Below are 25,464 nucleotides of genomic sequence, written 5' to 3'. Positions count from 1 at the left end.
TTTTGCAAAACTCTTTAATGCCAGCCTTAAAACTAAACCTATAAAGAGACAACAATGGCCCCATTGCAAATATGATTAACTGCATGTTGTTTTCATTTTGAACAAAATCTCTGGTCCAATGGCTCCACAGCAAGTCACCTAAATAGTTTATGAATCACTATTTTAAAAATTCACAATCTTAAAATTTTTAAGATTTTCAGAAAAGGTAAGTCCTAAGTGATTGTTATCACTCTCCAAACACTCTTTGATCTGGGTTCTCCATGTTTACATAGGAGTTTTCCCAGGCTGTCCAGGGTTAGTTCTCCATGGGATCTGGCGCCAGGCTTGTCACACTGCTTTCCTCAAGGTTGTGCCAAAACTAAACATTTTTTTAGTTTATAAAATGATATAAATATCATTTTACATTCAACTCACACAAAAAATTGATTTCTGTTTGGTATTAGTCTCCAAGAGACATATAACCACCAATGGACAGACATTCAGATTACCTGATCAGCCACTTGGGAAATATTTATTTAAAGCATGATATGACAACCCCTATGTCTATCAATGTGCAAACTAATGAATAAAATATTATGTAGCCACATAATATGGTACTGTGCAGCTATCAAAAGAAACAAAATGATCTTCAGAATGTATTGTTACATGAGAAAACAAGGTCCAGTAGAGTGCATCTAGTATACTACATTTGTGTAGAAAGGGGAAAAGATTTATGAATTGATATATGTATAAATATTCATATTATTATCTTATATATGCATGTGTGTGGGTTTGCTTACGCTTTTAAAAAGAAATAAGTAAACTAAAACATACACTAAAAACTAATTTTTAAAATTCATTTGTTAAAAGGGTATAGAGAACAGACAGGAATGAATACTCCAAATGTACCTTGTTTCATAGTTTTGATTTTGGAATCATGTACAAGTTTTAGATTATTAAAAACCAAGGTTAAATAAAAAGGAAAAAAATCAAAACAACTCTTAAAAAACAAACTGATAGAAATAAGCCTAATTATACATCAAGTAGATTTTCAAAGATCAAATTTCAACCATACATTTCAATGGAAAATATCCTAAGGAAAAAAAGAACCACAGAGAAATCTCAAAAATTCAATGGTCCTGTTGTTTATGGAAGTATCATTAGGAATTATGTTAAAGTCACTAGGAATAATGGAATTACGTTAATTAGGAAAATTAATTCATCAGAAATTTTCATGATGCCACATAAAAGACACTAATGCAAAAAAAGGTACCACTCGTAGTAATTTTTTTTTTTTTTTTTTGAGACAGATTTCACTCTTGTTGCCAAAGCTGGACTGCAATAGCACGATCTTGGCTCAGTGCAACCTCTGCCTCCTGGGTTCATGCGATTCTCTTGCCTTAGCCTCTGGAGTAGCAGGGATTACAGGCATGTGCCACCACACCTTGCTAATTTTGTATTTTTAGTACAGCTGGGGTTTCTCCATGTTGGTCAGGCTGGTCTCGAAATCCCGACCTCATGTGATCCACCAGCCTCGGCCTCCCAAAGTGCTGGGATTACAGGGGTGAGCCACCACGTGTAGTAATTCCTAAACATCAGTTGCTTTAAGATATGAAATGCTAGTGTTAATATAAAAATAATTATGCTTTTTTTTCCTTTTTTTAAATTATTATACTTTAGGTTCTGAGATACAATGTGCAGAACGTGCAGGTTTGTTACATAGGTATACATGTGCCATGGTGGCTAGCTGCACCCATCAACCCGTCATCCACATTAGGTATTTCTCCTAATGCTATCCCTCCCCTTGCCTGCCAACCCCTGATAGGCCCTGGTGTGTGACGTTCCCCTCCATGTGCCCATATGTTCTCATTGTTCAACTCCCACTTATGAGTGAGAACATGTGGTGTTTGTTTTCTGTTCCTCTGTTAGTTTGCTGAGAATGATGATTTCCAGTTTCATCCATGTCCCTGCAAAGGACATGAACTCATTCTTTTTTTATGGCTGCATAGTATTCCATGGTGTATATGTGCCACATTTTCTTTATCCAATCTAACATTGATGGGCATTTGGGTTAGTTCCAAGTCTTTGCTATTGTGAGCAGTACTGCCATAAACATATGTGTGCATGTGTCTTTATAGTAGAAAGATTTATAATCCTTTGGGTATATACCCAGTAATGGGATTGCTGGGTCAAATGGTATTTCTAATTCTAGATCCTTGAGAAATCACCCCACTGTCTTCCACAATGCTTGAACTAATTTACACTCCCACCAACAGGGTAAAAGTGTTCCTATTTCTCCACAGCCTCTCCTGCATCTATTGTTTCCTGACTTTTTCATGATTGCCATTCTAACTGGCATGAGATGGTATTTCATTATGGTTTTAATTTGCATTTCTCTAACGACCAGTGATGATGAGCTTTTTAAAATATGTTCATTGGCCACATAAATGTCTTCTTTTGAAAAGTGTCTGTCCATATCCTTCGCCCACTTTTTGATGGGGTTGTTTTTTTCTCTTGTAAATTTGTTTAAGTTCCTTGTAGATTCTGGATATTAGCCCTTTGACAGATGGATAGATTGCAAAAATTTTCTCCCATTCTGTAGGTTGCCTGTTCACTCTGATGACAGTTTCTTTTGCTGTGCAGAAGCTCTTTAGTTTAATTAGATCTCATTTGTCAATTTTGGCTTTTGTTGCAATTGCTTTTGGTGTTTTAGTCTTGAAGTCTTTGCCCATGCTTATGTCCTGAATGGTATTGCCTAGGTTTTCTTCTAGGGTTTTTATGGTTCTAGGTCTTACATTTAAATCTTTAATCCCTCTTGAGTTAATTTTTGTATAAGGTGTAAGGAAGAGGTCCAGTTTCAGTTTTCTGCATATGGCTAGCCAGTTTTCCCAACACCACTCATTAACTAGGGAATCCTTTCCCCATTGCTTGTTTTTGTCAGGTTTGTCAAAGATCAGATGGTTGTAGATGTGTGGTGTTATTTCTGAGGTCTCTGTTCTGTTCCATTGGTCTATATTTCTGTTTTGGTACCAGCACCATGCTATTTTGATTACTGTAGCCTTGCAGTATAGTTTGAAGTCAGGTAGCATGATGCCTCCAGCTTTGTTCTTTTTGCTTAGAATTGTCTTGGCTATACCAGCTCCTTTTTGGTTCCATATGAAATTTAAAGTAGTTTTTTCTAATTATGTAAAGACATTCAATGGAAGCTTGACAGAAATAGCATTGAATCTATAAATTACTTTGGGCAGTATGATCATTTTCACTATATCGATTCTTCCTATCCATGAACATGGAAAGTTTTTCTATTTGTTTGTGTTCTCTCTTATTTCCTTGAGCAGTGGTTTGTAGTTCTCCTTGAAGAGGTCCTTCGCATCCCTTGTAAGTTGTATTCCTAGGTATTTTATTCTCTTTGTAGCAATTGTGAATGGGAGTTTGCTCATGATTTGTCCCTCTGTTTGTCTGTTATTGGTGTGTAGGAATGCTTGTGATTTTTGCATATTGATTTTGTATCCTGAGACTTTGCTGAAGTCGCTTATCAGCTTAAGGAGTTTTGGACTGAGACGATGGAGTTTTCTAAATATACAATCATGTCATCTGCAAACAGATAATTTGACTTCCTCTCTTCCTATTTGAACACCCCTTATTTCTTTCTCTTGCTTAATTGCCCTGGCCAGAACTTCCAATACTATGTTGAATAGGAGTGGTGAGAGAGGGCATCCTTGTCTTGTGTCGGTTTTCAAAGGGAATGCATCCAGCATTTGCCCATTCAGTATGATATTGCCCATTCAGTATGATATCAGTGGGTTTGTCATAAATAGCTCTTATTATTTTGAGATATGTTCCACAAATACCTAGTTTATTGAGTGTTTTTAGCATGAAGGGGTGTTGAATTTTATTGAAGGGCGTTTCTGCATCTATAGAGATAATCATGTGGTTTTTGTCATTGGCTCTGTTTATGTGATGGATTACGTTAATTGATTTGTGTATGTTGACCCAGCCTTGCATCCCAGGGATGAAGCCAACTTGATCATGGTGGATAAGCTTTTTGATGTGCTGCTGGATTCAGTTTGCCAGTATTTTATTGAGGATTTTCACATTGATGATCATCAGGAACATCGGCCTGAAGTTTTCTTTTTTTGTCAGGTTTTCATATCAGGAAGATGCTGGCCTCATAAAATGAGTTAGGAAGGAGTCCGTCTTTTTCTATTGTTTTGAACAGTTTCAGAAGGAATGATACCAGCTTGTCTTTGTACCTCTGATAGAATTCGGCTGTGAATCTGTCTGGTCCTGGTCTTTTTTTTGGTTGGTAGGCTATTAATTACTGCCTCAATTTTAGAACTTGTTATTGGTCTATTCAGGGATTTGACTTCTTCCTGGTTTAGTCTTGGGAGGGTGTGTGTGTCCAGGAATTTATCCATTTCTTCTAGAATTTCTAGTTTATTTGCATAGAGGTGTTTATAGTATTTTCTGATGGTAGTTTGTATTTCTGTGGGACCAGTGGTGATCTCCCCTTTATCATTTTTTATTGTGTCTATTTGATTCTTTTCTCTTTCTTCTTTATTACTCTGGCTATCCATTTTGTTAATCTTTTCAAAACAAAAACAGCTCCTGGATTCATTGATTTTTTGAAGCGTTTTTTGTGTCTCTATCTCCTTCAGTTCTGCTCTGATCTTAGTTATTTCTTGTCTTCTGCTAGCTTTTGAATTTGTTTGCTCTTACTTCTCTAGTTCTTTGAATTATGATGTTAGGGTGCTGATTTTAGATCTTTCCTGCTTTCTCCTGTGGGCACTTGTGCTGTAAATTTCCCTCTAAACACTGCTTTAGCTGTGTCCCAGAGACTCTGGTACATTGTGTCTTTGTTCTCATTGGTTTCAAAGAACTTATTTATTTCTGCCTTAATTTCGTTATTTACCCAGTAGTCATTCAGGAACAGGTTGTTCAGTTTCCATGTAGTAGTTTGGTTTTGAGTGAGTTTCTGAATCCTGAATTCTAATTTGATTGCACTGTGGTCTGAGAGACTGTTTGTTATGATTTCCATTCTTTTGCATTTTCTGAGAAGTGTTTTACTTCCAATTATGTGGTCCATTTTAAAATAAGTGCTATGTGGTGCTGAGAAGAATGTATATTCTGTTGATTTGGGGTGGTGAGTTCTGTAGATATCTATTAGGTCTGCTTGGTCTAGAGCTGAGTTCAAGTCCTGAATATTCTTGTTAATTTTCTGCCTCATTGATCAGTTGAATATTGGCAGGTGGATGTTAAAGTCTCCCACTAGTACTGTGTGGGAGGCTAAGTCTCTTTGTAGGCCTCTAAGAACTTGCTTTATGAATCTGGGTGCTCCTGTATTGGGTGCATATATATTTAGGATAGTTAGCTCCTCTTGTTGCATTGATCCCTTTACCATTATGTAATGCCCTTCTTTTTCTTTTTTGACCTTTGTTGGTATAAAGTCTGTTTTATCAGAGTCTAGGATTGCAATCCCTGCTTTTTTTTTCTTTTTTTTTTTCTTTCCATTTGCTTGGTAAATATTCCTCCATCCCTTTCTTTTGAGCCATGTGTGTCTTTGCACATGAGATGGGTCTCCTGAATACAGCACACCAATAGGTCTTGAGTCTTTATCCAATTTGCCAGTCTGTGTCTTTTAATTGGGGCATTTAGCCCATTTACATTTAAGGTTAATATTGTTATGTGTGAACTTGATCCTGTCATTATAATGCTAGCTGGTTATTTTCCGATTAGTTGATGTAGTTTCTTCATACTGTCAATGGTCTTTATATTTTGGTTTGCTTTTGCAGTGACTTGTATTGGTTTTTCCTTCCCATATTTAGTGCTTCCTTCAGGAGCTCTTGTAAGTCAGGCCTGGTGGTGACAAAATCCCTCAGCATTTGATTATCTGCAAAGGATTTTATTTCTCCTTCACTTATAAAGCTTAGTTTGGCTGGATATGAAATTCTGGGTTGAAAATTCTTTTCTTTAAGAATGTTGAATATTGGTCCCCACTCTCTTCTGGCTTGCAGGGTTTCTGCAGAGAGATATGCTGTTAGTTTGATGGGCTTCCCTTTGTGGGTAACTCGATCTTTCTCTCTGGCTGCCCTTAACATTTTTCCCTTCATTTCAACCTTGGTAAATCTGATGATTATGTGTCTTGGGGTTGCTCTTCTCAAGGAGTATCTTTGTGGTGTTTTCTGTATTTCCTGAATTGGAATGTTGGCTTGTCTTGCTCAGTTGGGGAAGTTCTCCTGGATAATATCCTGAAGAGTATTTTCCATCTTGGTTATATTCTCCTTGTCACTTTCAGATACACCAATCAAACGTAGGTTTGGTCTTTTCACATAGTCCCATATTTCTTGGAGGCTTTGTTCCTTCTTTTTCATTCTTTTTTTTCTCTAATCTTGTCTTCATGCTTTATTTCATTAAGTTGATCTTCAATCTCTGATATCCTTTCTTTCACTTGATCAATTCAGCTATTGATACTTGTGTATGCTTCATGAAATTCTTGGGCTGTGTTTTTCAGCTTCATCAGGTCGTTCATGTTCTTCTCTAAACTAGTTATTCTAGTTAGCAATTCCTCTAACCTTTTATCCAGGTTATTAGCTTCCTTGCATTGGGTTAGAGCATGCTTGTTTAGCTTGGAGGATTTTGTTATTACCCACCTTCTGAAGCCTACTTCTGTCAATTCATCAAACTCATTCTCCATCCAGTTTTGTTCCCATTCCTGGCAAGGAGTTGTAATCCTTTGGAAGATAAGAGGTATTCTGATTTTTGGAATTTTCAGCCTTTTTATGCTGGATTTTCCTCATCTTCATGGATTTATCTACCTTTGGTCTTTGCTGTTGGTGACCTTAGGATGAAGTTTTTGCATGGTCGTCCTTTTTGTTGATGTTGATGCTACTGCTTTTTGTTTATTAGTTTTCCTTCTAACAGTCAGGCCCCTTTGCTGCAGGTCTGCTGGAGTTTGCTGGGGGTCCACTCCAGACCCTGTTTGCCTGGGTATCACCAGCAGAGGCTGCAGAACAGCAAAGATTGCTGTGTATTCCTTCCTCTGGAAGCTTCGTCCCAGAGGGGCACCTGCCAGATGCCAGCCGGAACTCCCCTGTATGAGGTGTCTCTCGACCCCTGCTGGGAGATATTTCCCCGTCAGAAGGCACAAGGGTCAGGGACCCATTTGAGGAGGCAGTCTGTCCCTTAGCAGAGCTCGAGCACTGTGCTGGGAGATCCGTTGCTCTCTTTAGAGCCGTTAGGCAGGAACGTTAAAGTCTGCTGAAGCTGCGCCTACAGCTGCCCCTTCCTGCAGGTGCTCTGTCCCAGGGAGATGGGAGTTTTATCCATAATCCCCTGACTGGGGCTGCTGCCTTTCTTTCAGAGATGCCCTGCCCAGAGAGGAGGAATCTAGAGAGGCAGTCTGGCTACAGTGGCTTTGTGGCACTGCAGTGGACTCCACCCAGTCCGAACTTCCAGGCGGCTTTGTTTACACTGTGAGGGGAAAACTGCCTACTCAAGCCTCAGTAATGGTGGACGTCCCTCCCCCTACCAAGCTAGAGTGTCCCAGGTCAATTTCAGACTGCTGTGCTGGCAGCAAGAATTTCAAGCCAGTGGATCTCAGCTTGATGGGTTCCATGGGGTGGGATCCATTGAGCAAGACCACTTGGCTCCCTGGCTTCAGCCCCTATTCCAGGGGAGTGAACGGTTCTGTCTCGCTGGTGTTCCAGGTGCCACTGAGGTATGAAATAAAACTCCTGCAGCTAGTTCGATGTCGGCCCAAACAGCCACCCAGTTTTGTGCTTGAAACCCAGGGCCTTTGTGGTGTAGGCACCTGAGGGAATCTCCTGGTCTGTGGGTTGCGAAGACTGTGGGAAAAGCGTAGTATCTGGTCCTGATAGCACTGTCCCTCATGGCAGGGTCCCTCGTGGCTTCCCTTGGCTAGGAAAGGAGTTCCCCAACCCCTTGCACTTCCCGGGTGAGGCAATGCCCCCCCTGCTTCTGCTCGCCCTCCATGGGCTGCACCCACTGTCTAACCAATCCCAGTGAGATGAACCAGGTGCTTCAGTTGGAAATGCAAAAATCACCCGCCTTCTGTGTTGGTCTCACTGGGAGTTGCAGACCAGAGCTGTTCCTATTCAGCCATCTTGCCTGGGAGCCAATAATTGTAAGTCTTAAGTGGCAAAGATAGAATCTCATTTACCTTTGAAATTCCCACACAATCAAGAACAGTATATAATATATACTTAAATGTCTACTGTTGAATGAATGCCTGACCAGTGTTGCCCAGGGAATACATGTAAACTTGCTGAAAAATATTTTTTGAGTTAAAATTTTGCGGAATGAAGTTTAACATTTTGGATAACTATGTTATTCCTAAAGCATTAAGAACATTTTTATGTGTGCCTATTGGCAAAAGCAGAGATTCTCTTAGAGCTGAGAAATCAACAAGCCAAATATCATTACAATGTGCTACCCAGGTCTGTCCAAATCTTTATGCTATGTTAGAATAATGTCAACAATTGGCTTGGAACTCTTAGGGTTACATTAAGACATACAAAGAGAACAATTTTTTTGTCCTTTCATTCTTTACATAAGTACTGAGTGCCTGCTATATGGAAAATCTTTCCTAGATTCGTCTTTTATGGTAGGCAGCTGCATAGGATGGAACACAACCTCTGCAGATTTAACTGGACAAAGGCACTGTCATCCTTCTTATTCAGCCAACCTGAGTCTCCTCAGACATTACAATTTAAACCATGACCCCAGTTCTAAGGCTGAATCCTGTAAGATAATTATCGACTGTGTAGAAGGAAGCAGGTGTTTAAAACTGGTCAGAATCCAAGGTCTTGGCCCCATGTCTATTGTTCTTTGTGAAGGTGAATTCCTGTTGTGTTTTTGGAGCATGTTAAATGGGCATCATATGTGTCATTGTGGTTTTAATCATAATAAAAATACACTGGGCAATTTTGGCAATGCATAGGGATTGTCACACAATATGGTACATATTATTTTCCTGGTCACTATCATGCCTTTAAGAGTTTATTTCATATGGCTCCACCTTCATTCCCCTATTACCGCCTCCCCACCAAAATCTGCAGAAGCACGGCATGAAAAGCACCAGTCTCCATGCCCTTCATGGTCTCTAACTTTGAGAAACTTGTTGAAAGGCAGTCCAGAAGTGGCAGTATAAGGATTAAGTGCTGACTGGATACTGAGGACTCTGCAAGGCACAAGGAAGGTAGAAAAGCATAAAATGTTTCCTGTCTTCAAGACTCTCACCATGCTCTGAGGGAAATGAGGATTACAGAGGAAACAACCCGAGGATAACCTGATACTGAGCTTTGTAACCTCAAGTTCGTTCAAAGTTGAGCCCTAAGTAATAAGCAAAACAGACTAAGTGCCAGCCATGGTAGAAGACGCCTTACCTGTGTCAGTCTCAATCCTCACACAATCCTGTAAAGAAAGTTTTATTACCCCCATTTTAGAGTCGAGGAAGCTATATATCAGGAAGTTAAATAATTTGCTCAAGTCTCCCAGCTACAAAGAGCCAGAGCTGAGATTTGAATACAGAACTACCTGTGACCCCAAAATATTTCCACTAGACTGCAGCCACCGTGCTTACAGTTGCGTAGAGCATTGCAGTTTATAAATAGCTTTCTTAGAAGGAAGACAGCCACATGGGACTTGAAGAGAGGAGCATCAAAGAAAGCTCCAGGGTGAGCAAATTCAATGTTTTCAAGTTGACGGGAAACAATTTTCTCACACAAAACTGGTTTGTTTTCTGTGAGCACGACAAGTAACATAAGCATGTAGATCTTTTACTCTTCTTCCAACCTGCTCTCCTATTTATTGGCTGTTACCACCTTGACCCTAGAAGTAAAAGACTCTGTTGATCAGCCAGAACTTCAAATGTGTTACTACTGACTAGATCCATTCATCTGTCCCTCCTCAGCCACATCTACCTCCCCACTGAGTGAGGCATTAGTGTCACTATTTTACGTGATACTACACAGGGCATTTTAGCACTTTTGAAAGTTAAGAAAAAAGGTTTTTTTCACTCACATGTCAGACTTATTGTACATTTTACAAAAATGTTTTCCAACATATACAATCTATTGTAATTTAGAAAGATCATGTCAGGTAAGTTGTAAAAAAAGTTTACCTTCAGCAAGATAGTCATATATATTTTTTAATGCATCATTCTAAGCACCACTGTTTTACCATAAAGTGTTTTCAAATGAGCACTCAAAATTTTGGCTCCAGTGTTTTAAACATACTGCAACAACTGCATTTATCACACATATGCTCTGAGTACAGTATTTGGAGTAGGTTACCACCACCGTGACCACCCTCGTTATCTTACACTACGCATATCACATATGTAAGTATATTTTTATCCATTTGTTAACTCGGAGCTGTCTGTCTCTCTCATTAGAGTGTAAGCCACTTTATTCACCATTTGTATTAACAAGTAGTACCTGGCCCACTTAATAAGTATCTGTTGAATGAATAAGTCATTTCCACACCAAGAAATAAAGTCAATATATTTCTTACCTCATTATTAGCTTAACAGGTATTAACTGATTACTCACCATAACCAACAAGACTTATTATAAACCAACTAAATCTAGGTCAAAAAACTTTTGCTTTCTGATTTTTAAGTGGCTACTTTAAATCGTAAAAACAAAATAAAAGTGTGGAAAAAATGTGCCTTATGAGAGAATGTGTTATATTTTTTGCTAAGTACTATATTGCTTTTTATATTTATGCTTGTAAATATATCTTACAGTGACACTTTTTATTATGCTTGTGGGGTACCACTAAATGCTTCTTCATTATCCCTAAAATGAACAAGATAGAAAGATAGATTTGTAGATAGATAGATAGATAGATAGATAGATAGATAGATAGATAGGCAAGAACAGTAAAATAACCAACATGCAGTTATAATCTCTATAAGCTTTGAGATTTGATGAAATAGAAGGAAAATAGCCTGTTTCTAGTGGAGTGGAAATCAAGAGTTTCTTCATTTTATCTTCCGCTGAAACGCCGAACATGTAAGTGTCAAGGAAAAGTAGGCAATAAGTTTTTAAACATTAAAACAAATTGACTCAGAGACTACATCAGAGGAAGCAATATGGATAACTTCACTGGCTACTGCTATACAAAATTGCATGAGGCTCAAAAATATTTGGGGGGAAAATTTCCTGTAATAAACCTACGTTTTCAGAATTGATGACATAAAAAGGAAAACAATTTGCACAAGTAGAACACTTCTGTACACCCCCTAGAGATCAAAAACCTTAAAACAACTGCCACAGGGTGTAGCTAGTATTAAGTGAATTATTTGCAAAGGCTAATCTGTGTGTACACTTGAACTGGGCCATGAATCAATCATTTAAAATGAACACTTCAGGAAAATGCAAGAATTGTTTATGCAGTCATTACAGATGCTGTTGCATATTATCTATTTAAAAAAATTCAGTATTATATATTTTTCAGCATAAAACTTCCCACATGGTTATAATAAAGATAACATCAACAACAAAATTAACAAGAAAAAAGGGTCTAATACCTATTGAGAGCTTATCATGTGCCAGGCACTGGACTAATTACTTCTTTATACACAGAGTAGTACATTTAATTCCAATCAGAACCAATTAAATTGTGGTCCTACCATTGTGCTCACTTTACAGATGAGGAAACTGACTATTGGAGGAATAACTTGACCAAGCTCACATTGATGGTAAATGGAGGAATTTGTATTTGAACTCAAGCAGTCTGATGCTTGAGCCAAAGTTAGGCTCTTCACTAATAAGCTATTGTTACACCCTAAGAATTTTCATTCCTTTGAAACAGACATCACTTTTCTTTCAACCCCAAACTTTTCTACCTAAGATAGCCAGAGAATTATTAAGGCAGAGCATGTCCTCATGTGTAGCACACCAGTTCCTTGTATTAGACTGTGCTGCTTTCTATGAAATAAAAGGCTACTTTTTAAACCAATTATCTAAATGGACTATGCTCTGAGATGCTTTTCTAGAAATGATGATCCATTCACATTCTTTTACCTAGTTCAGCTTGGGAGTCATGACACACAGGTTGAAACAGGCCAAGAAGAATTAGGAACAAAAGCTGTGGCCATAAAGAGCGCAGAGTTCACTACTTTATAGTCTCACATGCTCAACTAGCCACAAACAACATTAAGATTTTAAAAGAGGTGTGAATTATAATAATCATGCTTATTCCAAATCCCCAGAGTATTCATACCAAAGGAAGAAAAGTTTAATGTTCACACAAAATATTGTTTTAATTTACTTCAGCTATATAAAATGATACATTAAGCCCACTTAGATGTTTAAATCCCCAGCTGCACTGGTTCATTGGTGTTTCATAATTATTCATCTCACACACATTCTCACAGCTTTCTTATATGTTTGTCTATGATTGGTCTAATCGCCACCCATATTTGCCTTAAATTCAGACCACCTATGATATGCTTTCTCAGATTTTCCTAGGGAAAGTCAAAAGATTTTTAGTTAAGCTGTAGTCAAATAAAACAGCAAACCACTTTCTAGTATAATATTAATCAGCATGGTACATAGACACAGAGTCTTGGAGTAAGAAGATTTACCCAAAAGGTAAACCCCAAAAGTCAATTAATGGGATTCATCTGGGAAACAAAAAGGCTTAAGGGAAAAGCAATAGTCCTAATAAAGTGGTCACAATCAAAGGATGATGATAACAGTCTCATTTAGTCTCAGCACTTACAATCACAAACTAATCTTCAATATCACCATATATAAAACCTAGAACCAGGAGCGATATCATTAAAATGGCAAAATAGGAAGCCCTGGACTCCCCTTCAACCACAAAAATATGAACTTAAAAATGACCAATGGACCAATGCCCCTGAGAGAAATCTAGAAACCAGTTAAAAGGATCCTGTACCCCAGGCAAGTGCAAAGCCAACCATATCAAAGCCTGCTAGAAAAATTAACACTTATAAATCTGGTATAGATTTTAAAAATCTATTTAATAAAGCATAAAAAGTAATGATAAATCTATGTTCATGGATATGAAATATGACGGCAGATAATTGTGTCATCAATAACATAAACTGGGAGGGGGAAGAGATGTAAAAGGTTTTCTACATGATTGTAGTTAAGTTGTTATCAGTTTAAAATACAGTGTCATAATTTTAAGATGTTTTATCTCATTGCAATGATAACCACAAATAAACTATCTATAGAATATATGTAAGGGATGCTTTGTCATCAGAACACTAAACCTCTTTCAGTTTGGTGTTTCCCAATTCATGAACTGCTTCTTACTCAAACTCGTTAAGGTTTATATATATGTAATATATATAAATTTTTATATATACACATATATACATATACACAGAGCTACACACAAAGGAAAATGAGAGGAGAATCAAAACATGTTACTACAAAAAAAAATGAAACACGAAGACAACAAGAGAAGAAATGAGGGACAAAAACAATAAGAAAACAATAAAATAGCAATAGTAAGTCCTTCCCTATCAGTAATTACCTTAAATGTAAATAGCTTAAATGCACCAATTAAAAGACACATATTGGCCGAATGACTTAAAAAAATAAGATCCAACCATATGTTGTGTCTATAAGAGACTCAATTTAGCACTAGAGACAGTGCAGAACGAATTCCAAGATGGCCTTGACTGACTGCACTCTTCCCCACTTTCTCAACTGTAGTTCTCAAAAATAACTCTAGGATATATTAGGAGTGCAGCATCTTGAGATAAGGAGAAAGTATCTGAAACAGCTTGGGCTCTGTTCCTGTCCCTCCAAGAACAGGATGCCCTGCAGCACTTTAGCCCAGCAATCCCCATTGCCCCTGGGTATATAATCCAGAGTAGACTGCTTTCAAAGTTCTTCACCTGCACTGCAAAGTAGGTAACACACAGAAAGATTCCATTCACTCTGAGCTTTGGGGAACTATGAATCCTAGGCTTTTGTTGTCCCTTGCTGCCTAACTGTGCCTATAAAGTTGCTTCACTTAACTTGTTTGAGTGTTCTGTCTCATACAATTGATAGAAATTAGAATTACTGATTGGTAATCAGTGAACCTGCCTTACAGACACACATAGGCTACAGTAAAAGGGTTAAAAAAAGATATTCTATGTAAACAGGAACCTAAAGAGAGGAGAAGTGACCAGAGTTGTATCAAACAAAGTAGACATTAGGACAAAAATTGTCACAAGAGACAACGAAGAATACTGTATAATGATAAAAGGGTCAATTCACCAGGAAGATATAACAGTAAAAAAACAGATATGTACTTAACATTACAGTACCTAAATAAATGAAGCAAAATTGACAGACCTGGAGAGAGAAATAGACACCAATATGATAATAGTAGAAGACTTCAATACCCCACTCTCAGTTATCAACAGAATCAGAGAGAAGATCAATAAGGAAACAAGAGGACCTGAACAACACAACAGACCAACTGGGTCTACAGATATATATATACAACATCCAACAACAGCAGAACACACATTATTCTCAAGCGCACATGGAACATTCCCAAAATAGACCACATGTTAGGCCACAAAATAAATCTTAACAAATTTAAGAAGATTGAAATCATATAAAATACCTTCTCCAATCAAAATAAAATAAAACTAAAAATCAATAGCAGAAAGAAAATAGGAAAATCCAGTAATATGTGGAAATTAAACAATGCACTCATAAACAACTAATGAGTCTAAGAAGAAATCACAAGATAATTTAGAAAATATCTGGAGACAGGTGAAAAGAGAAACACAACATACAAAACTTATGGAATGCAGTGAAAGCAGTTGTAAAAGGGAAGTGCATAGCAGTAAACATCTACATTAAAAAAGAAAAAAGATCTAAAATCAACAACCTAAATTTATACCTTGAGTAACTAGAAAAAGAAAAACAAACTAAATTCAAAGTTAGCAGAGCAAAGGAAACCATAAAAATTAGAGTAGAGATAAATCAAATAAAGAATAGAAACAATCAGTGACTCCAAGGGATGGTTTTCCCAAAAAAATCAACAAAATTGACAAATCCTTAGCTAGACTAACAAAGAAAAAAGAGAGAAGACTCTATGGCTAAAATTAGAAAAGACAAAGGAGATATTACCACTGATGTCACAGCAATAAAAAATATACTACTATGAGCAATTATATGCCAACAAATTGGATAATCTAAAAAAAGACAAATTCCTAGAAACATACAACCTATCAAGACGGAAACAGATCTATAACTAGTGAGGAGATTGAAGCAGTAATAAAAAAATATAACCTTCCAAAAGAGAAAATCCCAGGACCATGTGGCTTCTCTGAATAATTGTATCAAATATTTAATGAATAATGATTACCAATCCTCCTCAAATTCTGCCAAAAAAATTAAGAGAGAACAATTCCAAACTCATTCTATGAGGCTAGCATTATCCTAATACCAAAACCAGAAAAAGACACACAAAAAAACTGTAGACCAATATGTCTGATGAATACTGATGCAAAAACCCTAAACAAAATAATAGCAAACCAAATTCAAGCACACATTGATCACACCATGTTCAAGAGGGATTTATAAATGAAATGAAAGAATAGTTCAAAATACAAAAATTAACCAATGTAATAACCAAATTAAGAAAATGGAAAAAAACCAAATGATCATCTCAATCAATGCAGAAAAGACATTTGATAAAATTCAACATGCTTTCATGATAAATACACTCAACAAACTAGGAATAGAAGGAAACTACCTCAACATAATAAAAGCCATATATGAAATGCCCACAGCTAACATCATATTCAATGAGAAAAGACTAAAAGCTTTTACTCTAAGATCAGGAACAAGGCAAAGATGCCCACTCTTGCCACGACTATTCGATACATTGCTACAAGTTCTTACCAGAGCAATTAGACAAGAAAAAGAAATAAAAAGCCTAAAATTTGGAAAAGAAGAACCTAAATTGTCTCTGCTCACAAATGACATGATCTTTTAAGTCACACACACAAAAATGTTAGAACTAATAAATGAATTTAGAAAAGTTTGCAGGATGCAAAATCGATGATCAAAAATCAGTTGCATTTTCTATACATTAACAAGACCAATCTGGAAAGAAAATTAAGAAAATAATTCTGTTAACAATAGCCTCAAGAAGGATTAAATACTTAGGAAAAAACTTAACCCAGGAGATAAAAGACTTATACACTGAGAACTACAAAACATTGCAAAAAGAAATCAAAGAAGATACAAGTAAATGGAAAGACATCCCATGCTCATGGGTTGAAAGACTTAATATTGTAAAGTTGTCCATAATACCCAAAGCAACCTACAGATACAATGCAAACTCTATAAAAATCCCAATGACACTTTTTGCATAAACAGAAAAATAATTATAAAATTCTACAGGATCTTAAGGGGCCCAAAAGAGCCAAAACGATCTTGAAAAAGAACAAAGTCAGAGGCATCACACTTCTTGATTTCAAAACCTACTGCAAAGCAACAGTAATTAAGACAGTGTGGTATGGCCTAAAGTAAGATACATAAACCAACGGAGTAAAATAGAGAGCCCAGAAATAAACCACTGCATATATGACCAAATGATTTTCAGCAAGAGTGCCAAGACCACACAACAGAGAAAAGACAGCCTCTTCAACAAGTAGTGTTGGAAAAATAGGATATTCAAATGCAAAAAGAGTGAATTTGGGCCCTTGCCTTGTACCATACATAAAAATTAACTCAAAATGAATTAAAGACCTAAAAATTAGACTTAAAACTGTTAAACTCCTAGAAAGAAATATAGGGGTAAAGCCTCAGGACTTTGAATTTAGCAATGATTTCTTAAATATGACACCAAAAGCACAGACAATGAAATCAAAAATAAACAAATGGAATGACACAAAAACTTTTTCATGTCAAAGGAATCAACAGAGTGAAATTGCAACCTATAAAATGGGAGAAAATAATTGCAAATAATATATCTGAAAAGAGGTTAATATCCAAAATATATAAGAAACTTTAACAACAAAAAAAAATTGATTTTAAAATAGGCAAAGAACTTAAACTGACATTTCTCCAAAGAAGATATACAAATGGCCCATAAGCACTTGAAAAGATGATAACATTACTAATCATTAGAAGAGTGCAAATAAAAACCACAATGAAATATCACCTCATACTCATCAGGATGGTCACCATCAAAAGAGCGTAAAATACCAAGCATTGGTGAAGATGTAGAGAAGATGGAACCCTTGTGTATTATTGGTGGGAATGTAAAATGATGCAGCCATTACAGAAAATAGCATGGAGGTTCCTCCAAAAATTCAAAATAGAATTACTATATGATCCAACAATCCCATTTGTGGGTATATATCCAAAAGAATTCAGAACAGGATCTTGAAGAGATACTTGGACACCCATTCCTTGTGGCATTATTCTCAATAGCCAAGATATAGAAGCAGTCCAAATGTCCATTAACAGATGAATGAGTAAGGAAAATGTAAATATATACAATGGGATATTATGCAGCCTTAAAAAAAAAGAAGAAAATCTTGTCACATGCTACAATATGAATGAAACTCGAGGACATTACGTTAAGTGAAATAGTCACAAAATGGCAAACACTGTATGATTCCATTCATATGAAGTATCTAAAGTGGTCAAATTCATAGAAACAGAAAGTAGAATGGTAATTTCCAGGGTCTGAGGAGAAGGAGAAATGGGGAGTTGTTTAATGAGTAGAGAGTTTCAGTGTAACAAGACAAAAAAGTTGTAGCAATCTGCTGCACAACAATGTGAGTATATTTAACACTACTGAACCCTACACTTAAAAATGGTTGAGATGGTAAATTTAATGTTATGTGCTTTTTACCATAATTTTTAAAAATCTAAAACCAAGCCCAAAGAATTACTTAAGCACATGCAATACAGTATGAAAAAAATTGGAAGAGTTCATTGTGATTTTAAGTCAAACTTTACATTTCTGGAGGAAATAAGACCTGAGGTGATCACTAACATATCTCTAACAATCTCAGCGTGGAATAGGGAGTAGTAAAAGTAAACAATGAAATAATGAGCATGTTACGTTACTGGAGTCCCTTTTTGCCTTGGCTGCTGGGAGGCTTAGAAATAATTATTAGTACTTGCTTTCAATGAATGTATTAGCCTAGGTTTGGGTGGCATATTTATTTCCCTCTCCCTGTAAAAGCATTCAAATTATTATCTAATTGCATATATCTTTCCTTATAAACATTATATCTTTTATGGAGACAGTCAGGGTGTAAATTATAGATAAATTGAGAAATATCAATGGTTGTGGAGCAAGAGAGCTGGAATCTGAACAAATGCTTAATGAAACACAGACCTGACTATATCCAAGTGCTAAAATGCATGTTTTTGAAGAGGGTTTATGATGAAGTTGATGTAACTGACCCATAAAAGAGAGGGTTAACATTCTACTAATACAATGACATCCTTTACTTTGAGAAATAGTGATATTTAACTAACATCATTTCTTTACACTGTTTCACTGAAACTTCACATCAGTGGGCTCCCTTGTGCCTGTAATATCGTAAATTAGCTATTTTTTAATATATGTACTGAATTACACACATATGTCTTCATGGTCCCTGTTGAGACTGATAATTCCAGCTATTCTGTATGAGTTTGTGATAGCCAAAACAACCATAAAATATAACTAAACAGCCAGTAGGTTATCAGAAGTGAATAAAAACAAACAAGAGGGGGGTGGGGTGGTTAAAACACATTTTGACTCAATTTTTAGTTGCCAATTTCTAGATTTCCAATGAGTTTTATTTTTTATCATGTGTAGTGAGCTCAATGCTGATCCCCAAAGATACTCATTTCCTGGAAAAGCAGATCATTGTGCATATTATAGCTTCTTCTATGTGTCATGATCTGATCCTATTTTTTAATAAAAATACCACATCATCAATATTGAGGAACATTTTTAAATCCAGCCATCCAAAGCAACAGTTGTTTTCATTCACAACTTCTAATCCTTATTTTCATGAATCTGTTTCTGTAATCTAAAGATTACCTTCTAATCTTATCTTCATGAATCTGTTTCTATTTCATGGTATCTACACACAACAAGCTGCTCACTTGGTATTACAGAGATATAGGGGTGACTATCGCTCACCTAAAGAACCTTCCTAGGAAAATGAAAGCAGATGCCTTTAGAAACTGGTAAAAGGTTTTGGGCACAGCTCAGTTTCTAGAAGGCAGATCAACAATCATTCCACAGGGTCCTTTGCAGCAAAGGCAGCTTTCTGTTGCTCCAAAGGGCACTAAAGTAAGCAAAATGCTCTAGTCTCATTCTTGAAATATTAACACTAGAGAGACAGAAGCCCAGAGCACAAAGACAGAATCTTGGCTATATATCAGCAGCCTCTCCAGGAAGAGAATCCTTCATCACATTATGTACACCCACCAAAGGTTCCAGACTATTGGGAAAATTTAGATTCTAAAAATATATGTGGCAAAAATAAACTGCGAATAAACATAAATATAAACATTATACATGCAATGATTAAAAACATGGGGGAAATGAGGCAACACGCCTCCAGAGTTCTTAAGAGGAAAATTCCCCTCTGGTAGGGCATTTGGGGCATATATATATATACTCCAAAAGTTATACTTTGTTTACCTGAAATTCAAATTTATCTTGATGCCTTGTATTTCCATTTACCAAATCTAGCAACCCTACCCTATTGTACCAAAAATTAATTTAGCCTTAGGTATGCAAGCACACATGTCCACACACATACACATTAAATGGGATGAAAGGAGCTGCCCATCTTCAGAAAATTAATGCCATTATCACTCAACAATAATGATAACTTACTTCTGCATCAAAACATCACAAACTTCATTTTCTCATGCTTTATGTCAACAGACTTCTCACCCTGTCTTTTAACAACTCCAGTCCTTTTATGTTGTTTCCCTAGAAGGGAAGAAACTGGTGAACTGTCCCTCTTTTCTCTTAGCTTAAAATATCCTTTTCTAGATACCTAGGAATCATCTCTGAATATATTAAGCCTCCTTTAGCTGCTGGCCTAAGTGCCTTAATCAGCATTCCTATTTCAACAAGGATTTATTAAGCAGTTATTATATTCACACATTAACTGTGTTATCAAGATGTGGATGTCCCCATTTTTTTAATTAGAAAAGGAAAAGTCTGAGTGGAAGAAATGTGCACTGTTTGCTCAGCTAAAAAGAAGTCCTCAGTCCCCTTGCATCTTTCAGCACCGCCTTTTGTGATATCGGCTCTCCACGGCCTCCCTGCCCCTGTCACCAGCCTTGCCTCTCCACCTCAGGCGAGTTGCCTGCAACCCTTTGCCTCTGCCCAGTTAACCAGTCTCAGCCTTCCCTGACCACCGCCCACACCTGTTACACATTCACAGTGCCGCATACTTTTTTATCGCAGTCTGCCCGTCAACACTGAGGTGAGTCTTTAATGAATATCTGCCTTCCCCTCAAGACTATAATATCCTTGTGAACAGGACTGCAGGACCTAACACAGGGTCTAACATAGGGTAGGCAGTCAGTAAATATAATGCAATGAAGAAACTGAAGTGTGAAAGAAAGACTTCTTGAACACTAGCCTGGAGGGACTTTCCAGGCACGATGTGCAGTTTCCATTTCAAGGCCTCAAAGAGAACTTTCCTTTGCCATCAACAGAGTGAGCATGATCTGTGAATGGATGGCTGGAGATCATATTAACCCTGGTACAAGAAGGGCATTTTCACCTTTGAAATCTGCTGGTGAATTTGCCATAATTTCACATCTTTTTTACTCATTGCCTACGCAGGGAGATAAAGCATATACCTCACTGCCCCTATCACTTAGCACTCGGAAAATCTTGAAGTGAAGTTCTAAGTTAACACACATAAAGAAGGAGAAATAAAGGAGGGTGGAAGTGAGGGAGCGAGGGTGGAAGGAAGGAAAGTTTAAAAAGAAAATCCTTTAAAAACTCACCTCCCTACCCTGCCTTGTCTGAATATTTTATTTTCACTAAGCTATCTTAGGAACCGAAAGTTAGAAAATGACTATTTCTAGATGTGTTAATGGCCTCATGATTTCCTTTCATGTTCTGCAGCAGCAGCTAAATTAGCAGTAAGCACTTTTATGTTCATTGGCTAAGTTGGACCTTTTTAAGAACCTAAAATTGAAAACAGAACTTAAATTCCAAATAGTCTGACATGGCAAGTCTATTTTCATTCAAAATACTTCTTATACAAAAAGATGCAGGAGGTGTTTATCCTGACCAAAAATGCTATAATTTCATATTTTTTGGCATATGAGACTGAAATGTTTAGATACTTAGGTTTTCAATGTTGGAATATTTTTCTTAAGTCTATTCTTTCCAGTATTTAAGATTTATTAACAAAAAATGTGTAACAGTACTCATCTAATTCTTAGATTTATTATTTAAATATGACCACCCTAGACTTTATAAACAATACTGACTACTAAATCTTTGTATTTCTTTCAAGAGCCACAAAGTTTTTTTTAACCAAATACATCACGAACTTGACTTGGACACACATTCTACAGATAAGTTAGCCAGAGCCTCTTTAGAATTAATGTTGGAAGTAAGCCTAAGTCATATCAGTAGGACACAGTCAATGCAATAAAGATATTCATTCAAAGAGTACCCCCAAATGACAAATTCATTCAGAATGTTTTAATCAGTTAAATGTTCCCTGGCATTGGCACATGCAAGTTATCCATCAAGGAACTGAATGACTAATCCACTAAACTTCCCTGTAACTCCTCTCAATCTTTCCTGAAAGCAAAAAGAAGAGTAATTTAAATGAACCAAGTGTTTAAGATCTATTGAGTTTCCACAAAAGGCTAGCTACTGAGCAGAACATTTATAGAAATTGGCCCAGCTTCCAGACTTGCTTTTTAAAAAAAAAGCTAAATATATTACATTGAATCCTTAAATAATGTTTAAAGTTTAATTTAATTTATAGGAATATAGCAGTGAAATGACAGTTTACTTTCAGTTTTTAATTACCCTATAAGTTGAATAACTTATTCAAATAAGAATTTCTGGTCCTATGCATGCATTGAATAATATTAATCACTTCACTTTGAGGCATAAATTAAGCCACAGACTTGGTCAAGTTCCTTCTAATGGATTCTCTAATTAGGATATTCAGTTTTGTGGTGGAAAGAGGTCTTGAGGAATAACCTCAATCCATCAACCTTTTTCAACCACAACACTTTGTAATAGTTCCACCTCCAGCTCAGAAGTTTTATGAAAATATTTGTATAGGTCTACATAGAGAATGTACAGTGAGAAGTTATTTGCATAGACCATATATTCTTCTGCGTAGGCCATATATTCTTCTGCAAACCACTTTAATGATGACAGAGTGAGCATTAGCTAAAAATATTAAGCATAGGTTGAGCCAAAAAAAAGTATCTGAGAAGAAATTATCTGAAATACTAGAAGTTAGATGAGGTGAAATACATAGTTCTTCTGTCTTAAGTAGAAGGTCTAAAAGCTAGAAGCAAGAGTTCAAGTTTCTGGCTATCACTTCCTAAACTACAACTAAAGTCAACGAACCAATAAAAGAGTCCAGCACATAATTCCAAGATGTGACAGGTCCAAGGATGGTTTTCATGCCTGGGTTCCATAAGGAACATCTCTATTATTCACTAATTTGCTCATAAGTGCAGAACTGTTTAGATCTGTCTTCCCTGCTCCCTATAGCTAATTCCTTCCTTGCCTAGCACTAGTTCAACCAATAAAGACTAAGTTAGCACAAAATGGCAAGAAGTGCCCCTTGTTTTTTAAGATATTAAAAAAAATTATAAAGTAGTCTTAGTAGAAGTTTACATTAAGAATTATGTCTATTATTTAAAAACTCACATTATTAGTTAAAAAATTGTGATTGCTAAAGTTTTCTTATGACTTTCTTATGATTCTGTGTAGTTCATTTAGCATCTAGTATAAACAAAGAGTATCTAACAACCTCTAAATCTAGAAGGGCGGACAGTACATCCATCTACTCCTTAGGGACCAATCAGAGCAGGTAGCTTCCAGAAGTTAATTGCTTAGAAATGGTAACATAGTTCACATAGAGGGCTGGAAATCCTGACAAATGATTGCAAATATGGGCTCCCCTTAAGCAGGATGATGACCAAATGTTTAACAAAGTGCATGGTAGAAGAGCAACCAAACAAAACAGATGCTCACTCAGAATGATGCTGGCCTACAGCAGTACCTTATGGTACCTGCCTGCAGAATACAGGTCCCACAAGGATGGACAGACCCTCAGGATACCAGAATCAATCCTGAAGAGCAGAACACTCAAGATCCCACAGCCTGGCACCTGTACATTTTTCTGGCCTTTTTAAAGCTTCACTGTTTAGCTTTTTCTGAGTTTATATGCATAAGAATCTTTACAATAACACCCTTCTTCCCCACAAGCTAAGTTACTGGAAATGAGGCTGTATTCCATGCAATCTAAGAACATAACTAAAATAGAATGTCAACAAAAGAGAAAAACATAAACCAGTTTTCAATGATTCAAGCTGTATTTTTGTATATCCCACTATGAATGTAACAATTTTACAGATGTTAAAAAATATTCTATTTGTAGTCATGTAAATTGGTACAAACACCTTGGAAAATTATTTGTCACTATTTATTAAAATCAAACCTTTGTATACCCATCCTACCACCCAGAAATTTGATTTCAAGATATATATACAACAAAAATGCATACATATGTTCTCAAAGGACACATGTAAGAATGTTCATGGCAGCACTATTCATAAAAGCCAAAAATTAGAAACAACCCACAAGCCCATCAACTGAAGAATAGATACATAAATTGTGGGGTACAATAGGACACTCTAGAGTAGCAGTTGCCAACATTTGTGGCACCAGGGACTGGTTTTGTGGAAGACAATTTTTCCATGGACCAGGGGGTGGAGATGGTTTTGGGATGATTTAAGCACATTACATTTATTGTGCCCTTTATTTTTATTATTATTACATTGTAATATATAATGAAATAATTATACAACTCACCATAATGAAGAATCAGTGGAAACTCTGAACTGTTTTCCTGCAACTACACAGTCCCATCTGGGGGTGATAGGAGACAGTGACAGATCATCAGTCATTAGATTCTTATAAGGAGCACGTAACCTAGATCCCTCACACGCACAGTTCACAATAGGGTTTCGCGCTCCTATGAGAATCTAATGCCACCACTGATCTGACAGGAGGCAGAGCTCAGGTAGTAATGTGAGTGATGGGGAGTGACTGTAAATACAGATGAAGCTTAGCTCGCTTGCCCACCACTCACCTCCTGCTGTGGGGCCTGGTTCCTAACAAGCCACAGACCGTACCGGGGTTTGGGAACCCCTGCTCTAGAGCCATGAGAATGAATGAACCACAACTACACAGAAAAAAAATGGATCAACCTCTCAAACATAATAGGAGTCAAAGAAGCCAGAAAGGGAAGAGAACATTCTGTATAATTCCATTGGTTAAGAGTTCCAAAATGGGAGAAATTAATCTATGGAGTTAGAAGTTAGGATAATTATCTTTGAGATGAGGTAGTGACTGGAAAAGGGTACCTTGGGGCCTTCTAGGAGGTTCTCTTTTATTATCTAGGTTCTGGTTACACAAGTATGTTCACTTTGTGAAAATTCATAGAGTTGTACACTCTTGTGTGTAGTTTTCTGTGTGCATGTTGTCCCTCAATAGAAAGCTTATGTTGAAATAACTAAGCAAACAAAAAAAATCCCTCAATAAGTGATGTGACAGTAGCACTTCACTGTTCACAGTGCCCTTTTCCAACCACTGTCTCCATGGTAATCACAATGCCATGTGGTAAACAGGTTGCACAGTGTCATCTCCAACTTACAGATACAATAGGAATGCATAAACCAGGTATTCTATGTAGGTTACCTCATTTTACCCTCTAAACATCCCCATGAGGAGGCTATTATTCCTCTATGAGTTACTTATACAGCTAGTAAACAGAAAACACCACATCTCTCTGCCTTCGAAGCCCATTTTTTTCCAATAAAACTTGCTGGGCCTATAAGAAACTTAAGGTTCTGAAAAGTTAAGTAGCTTAACTAAGTTAATTTAGTCATGATGACTCGTTAACAGGATACATACACATATATTCATAAATCAACTATCCGCTCCATGAGAATAGGAACTGGGCATATTTTTTATGAATAATCAAATTAGAACACTCAGAACTCAGAAATATGGACCTTAAAAGTTTGAAAAGTTTGAATAGTTCCTTTCAATAAAAGTCTCCAAGATAAAAAAAAAAAAAGGGGGAAATAAAGTGATAGCAGGTTGTTCTCCAGCTCACCAGTGTTATCACCTTGAATAAGTCACTTTGCCCCTGTGAACACCAGTTTGCTCATTCATCAAGTGAAAGTTTAAACCATATGACTTCACTGATCT

The 25,464-nt window shown here is 36.7% G+C and overlaps 1 protein-coding gene across 6 annotated transcripts in view; it reads right to left on the bottom strand.

Annotated features, from left to right (window-relative positions):
• Positions 1-25,464, bottom strand: part of PLCL1 (phospholipase C like 1 (inactive)) — a 348,610-nt gene that overhangs the window by 128,035 nt on the left and 195,111 nt on the right. Inside the window, exon 1 of one of the 6 annotated variants that reach the window (XM_063595238.1) lies at positions 24,061-24,098. The exons of the other annotated variants lie outside the window; for them this stretch is intronic. Within the exon in view, the coding sequence (XP_063451308.1) occupies positions 24,061-24,063 (3 nt within the window). The 5' untranslated portion in view covers positions 24,064-24,098. Of the gene's footprint in view, positions 1-24,060; positions 24,099-25,464 lie in introns of those variants that run through there. 6 annotated transcript variants of the gene reach the window in all.

The sequence above is a fragment of the Pan paniscus genome, chromosome 13 (genome assembly GCF_029289425.2).
Source record: "Pan paniscus chromosome 13, NHGRI_mPanPan1-v2.0_pri, whole genome shotgun sequence".
In the NCBI taxonomy this organism is placed as follows: domain Eukaryota; kingdom Metazoa; phylum Chordata; class Mammalia; order Primates; family Hominidae; genus Pan; species Pan paniscus.
This window is presented reverse-complemented; position numbering and strand designations above follow the sequence as displayed.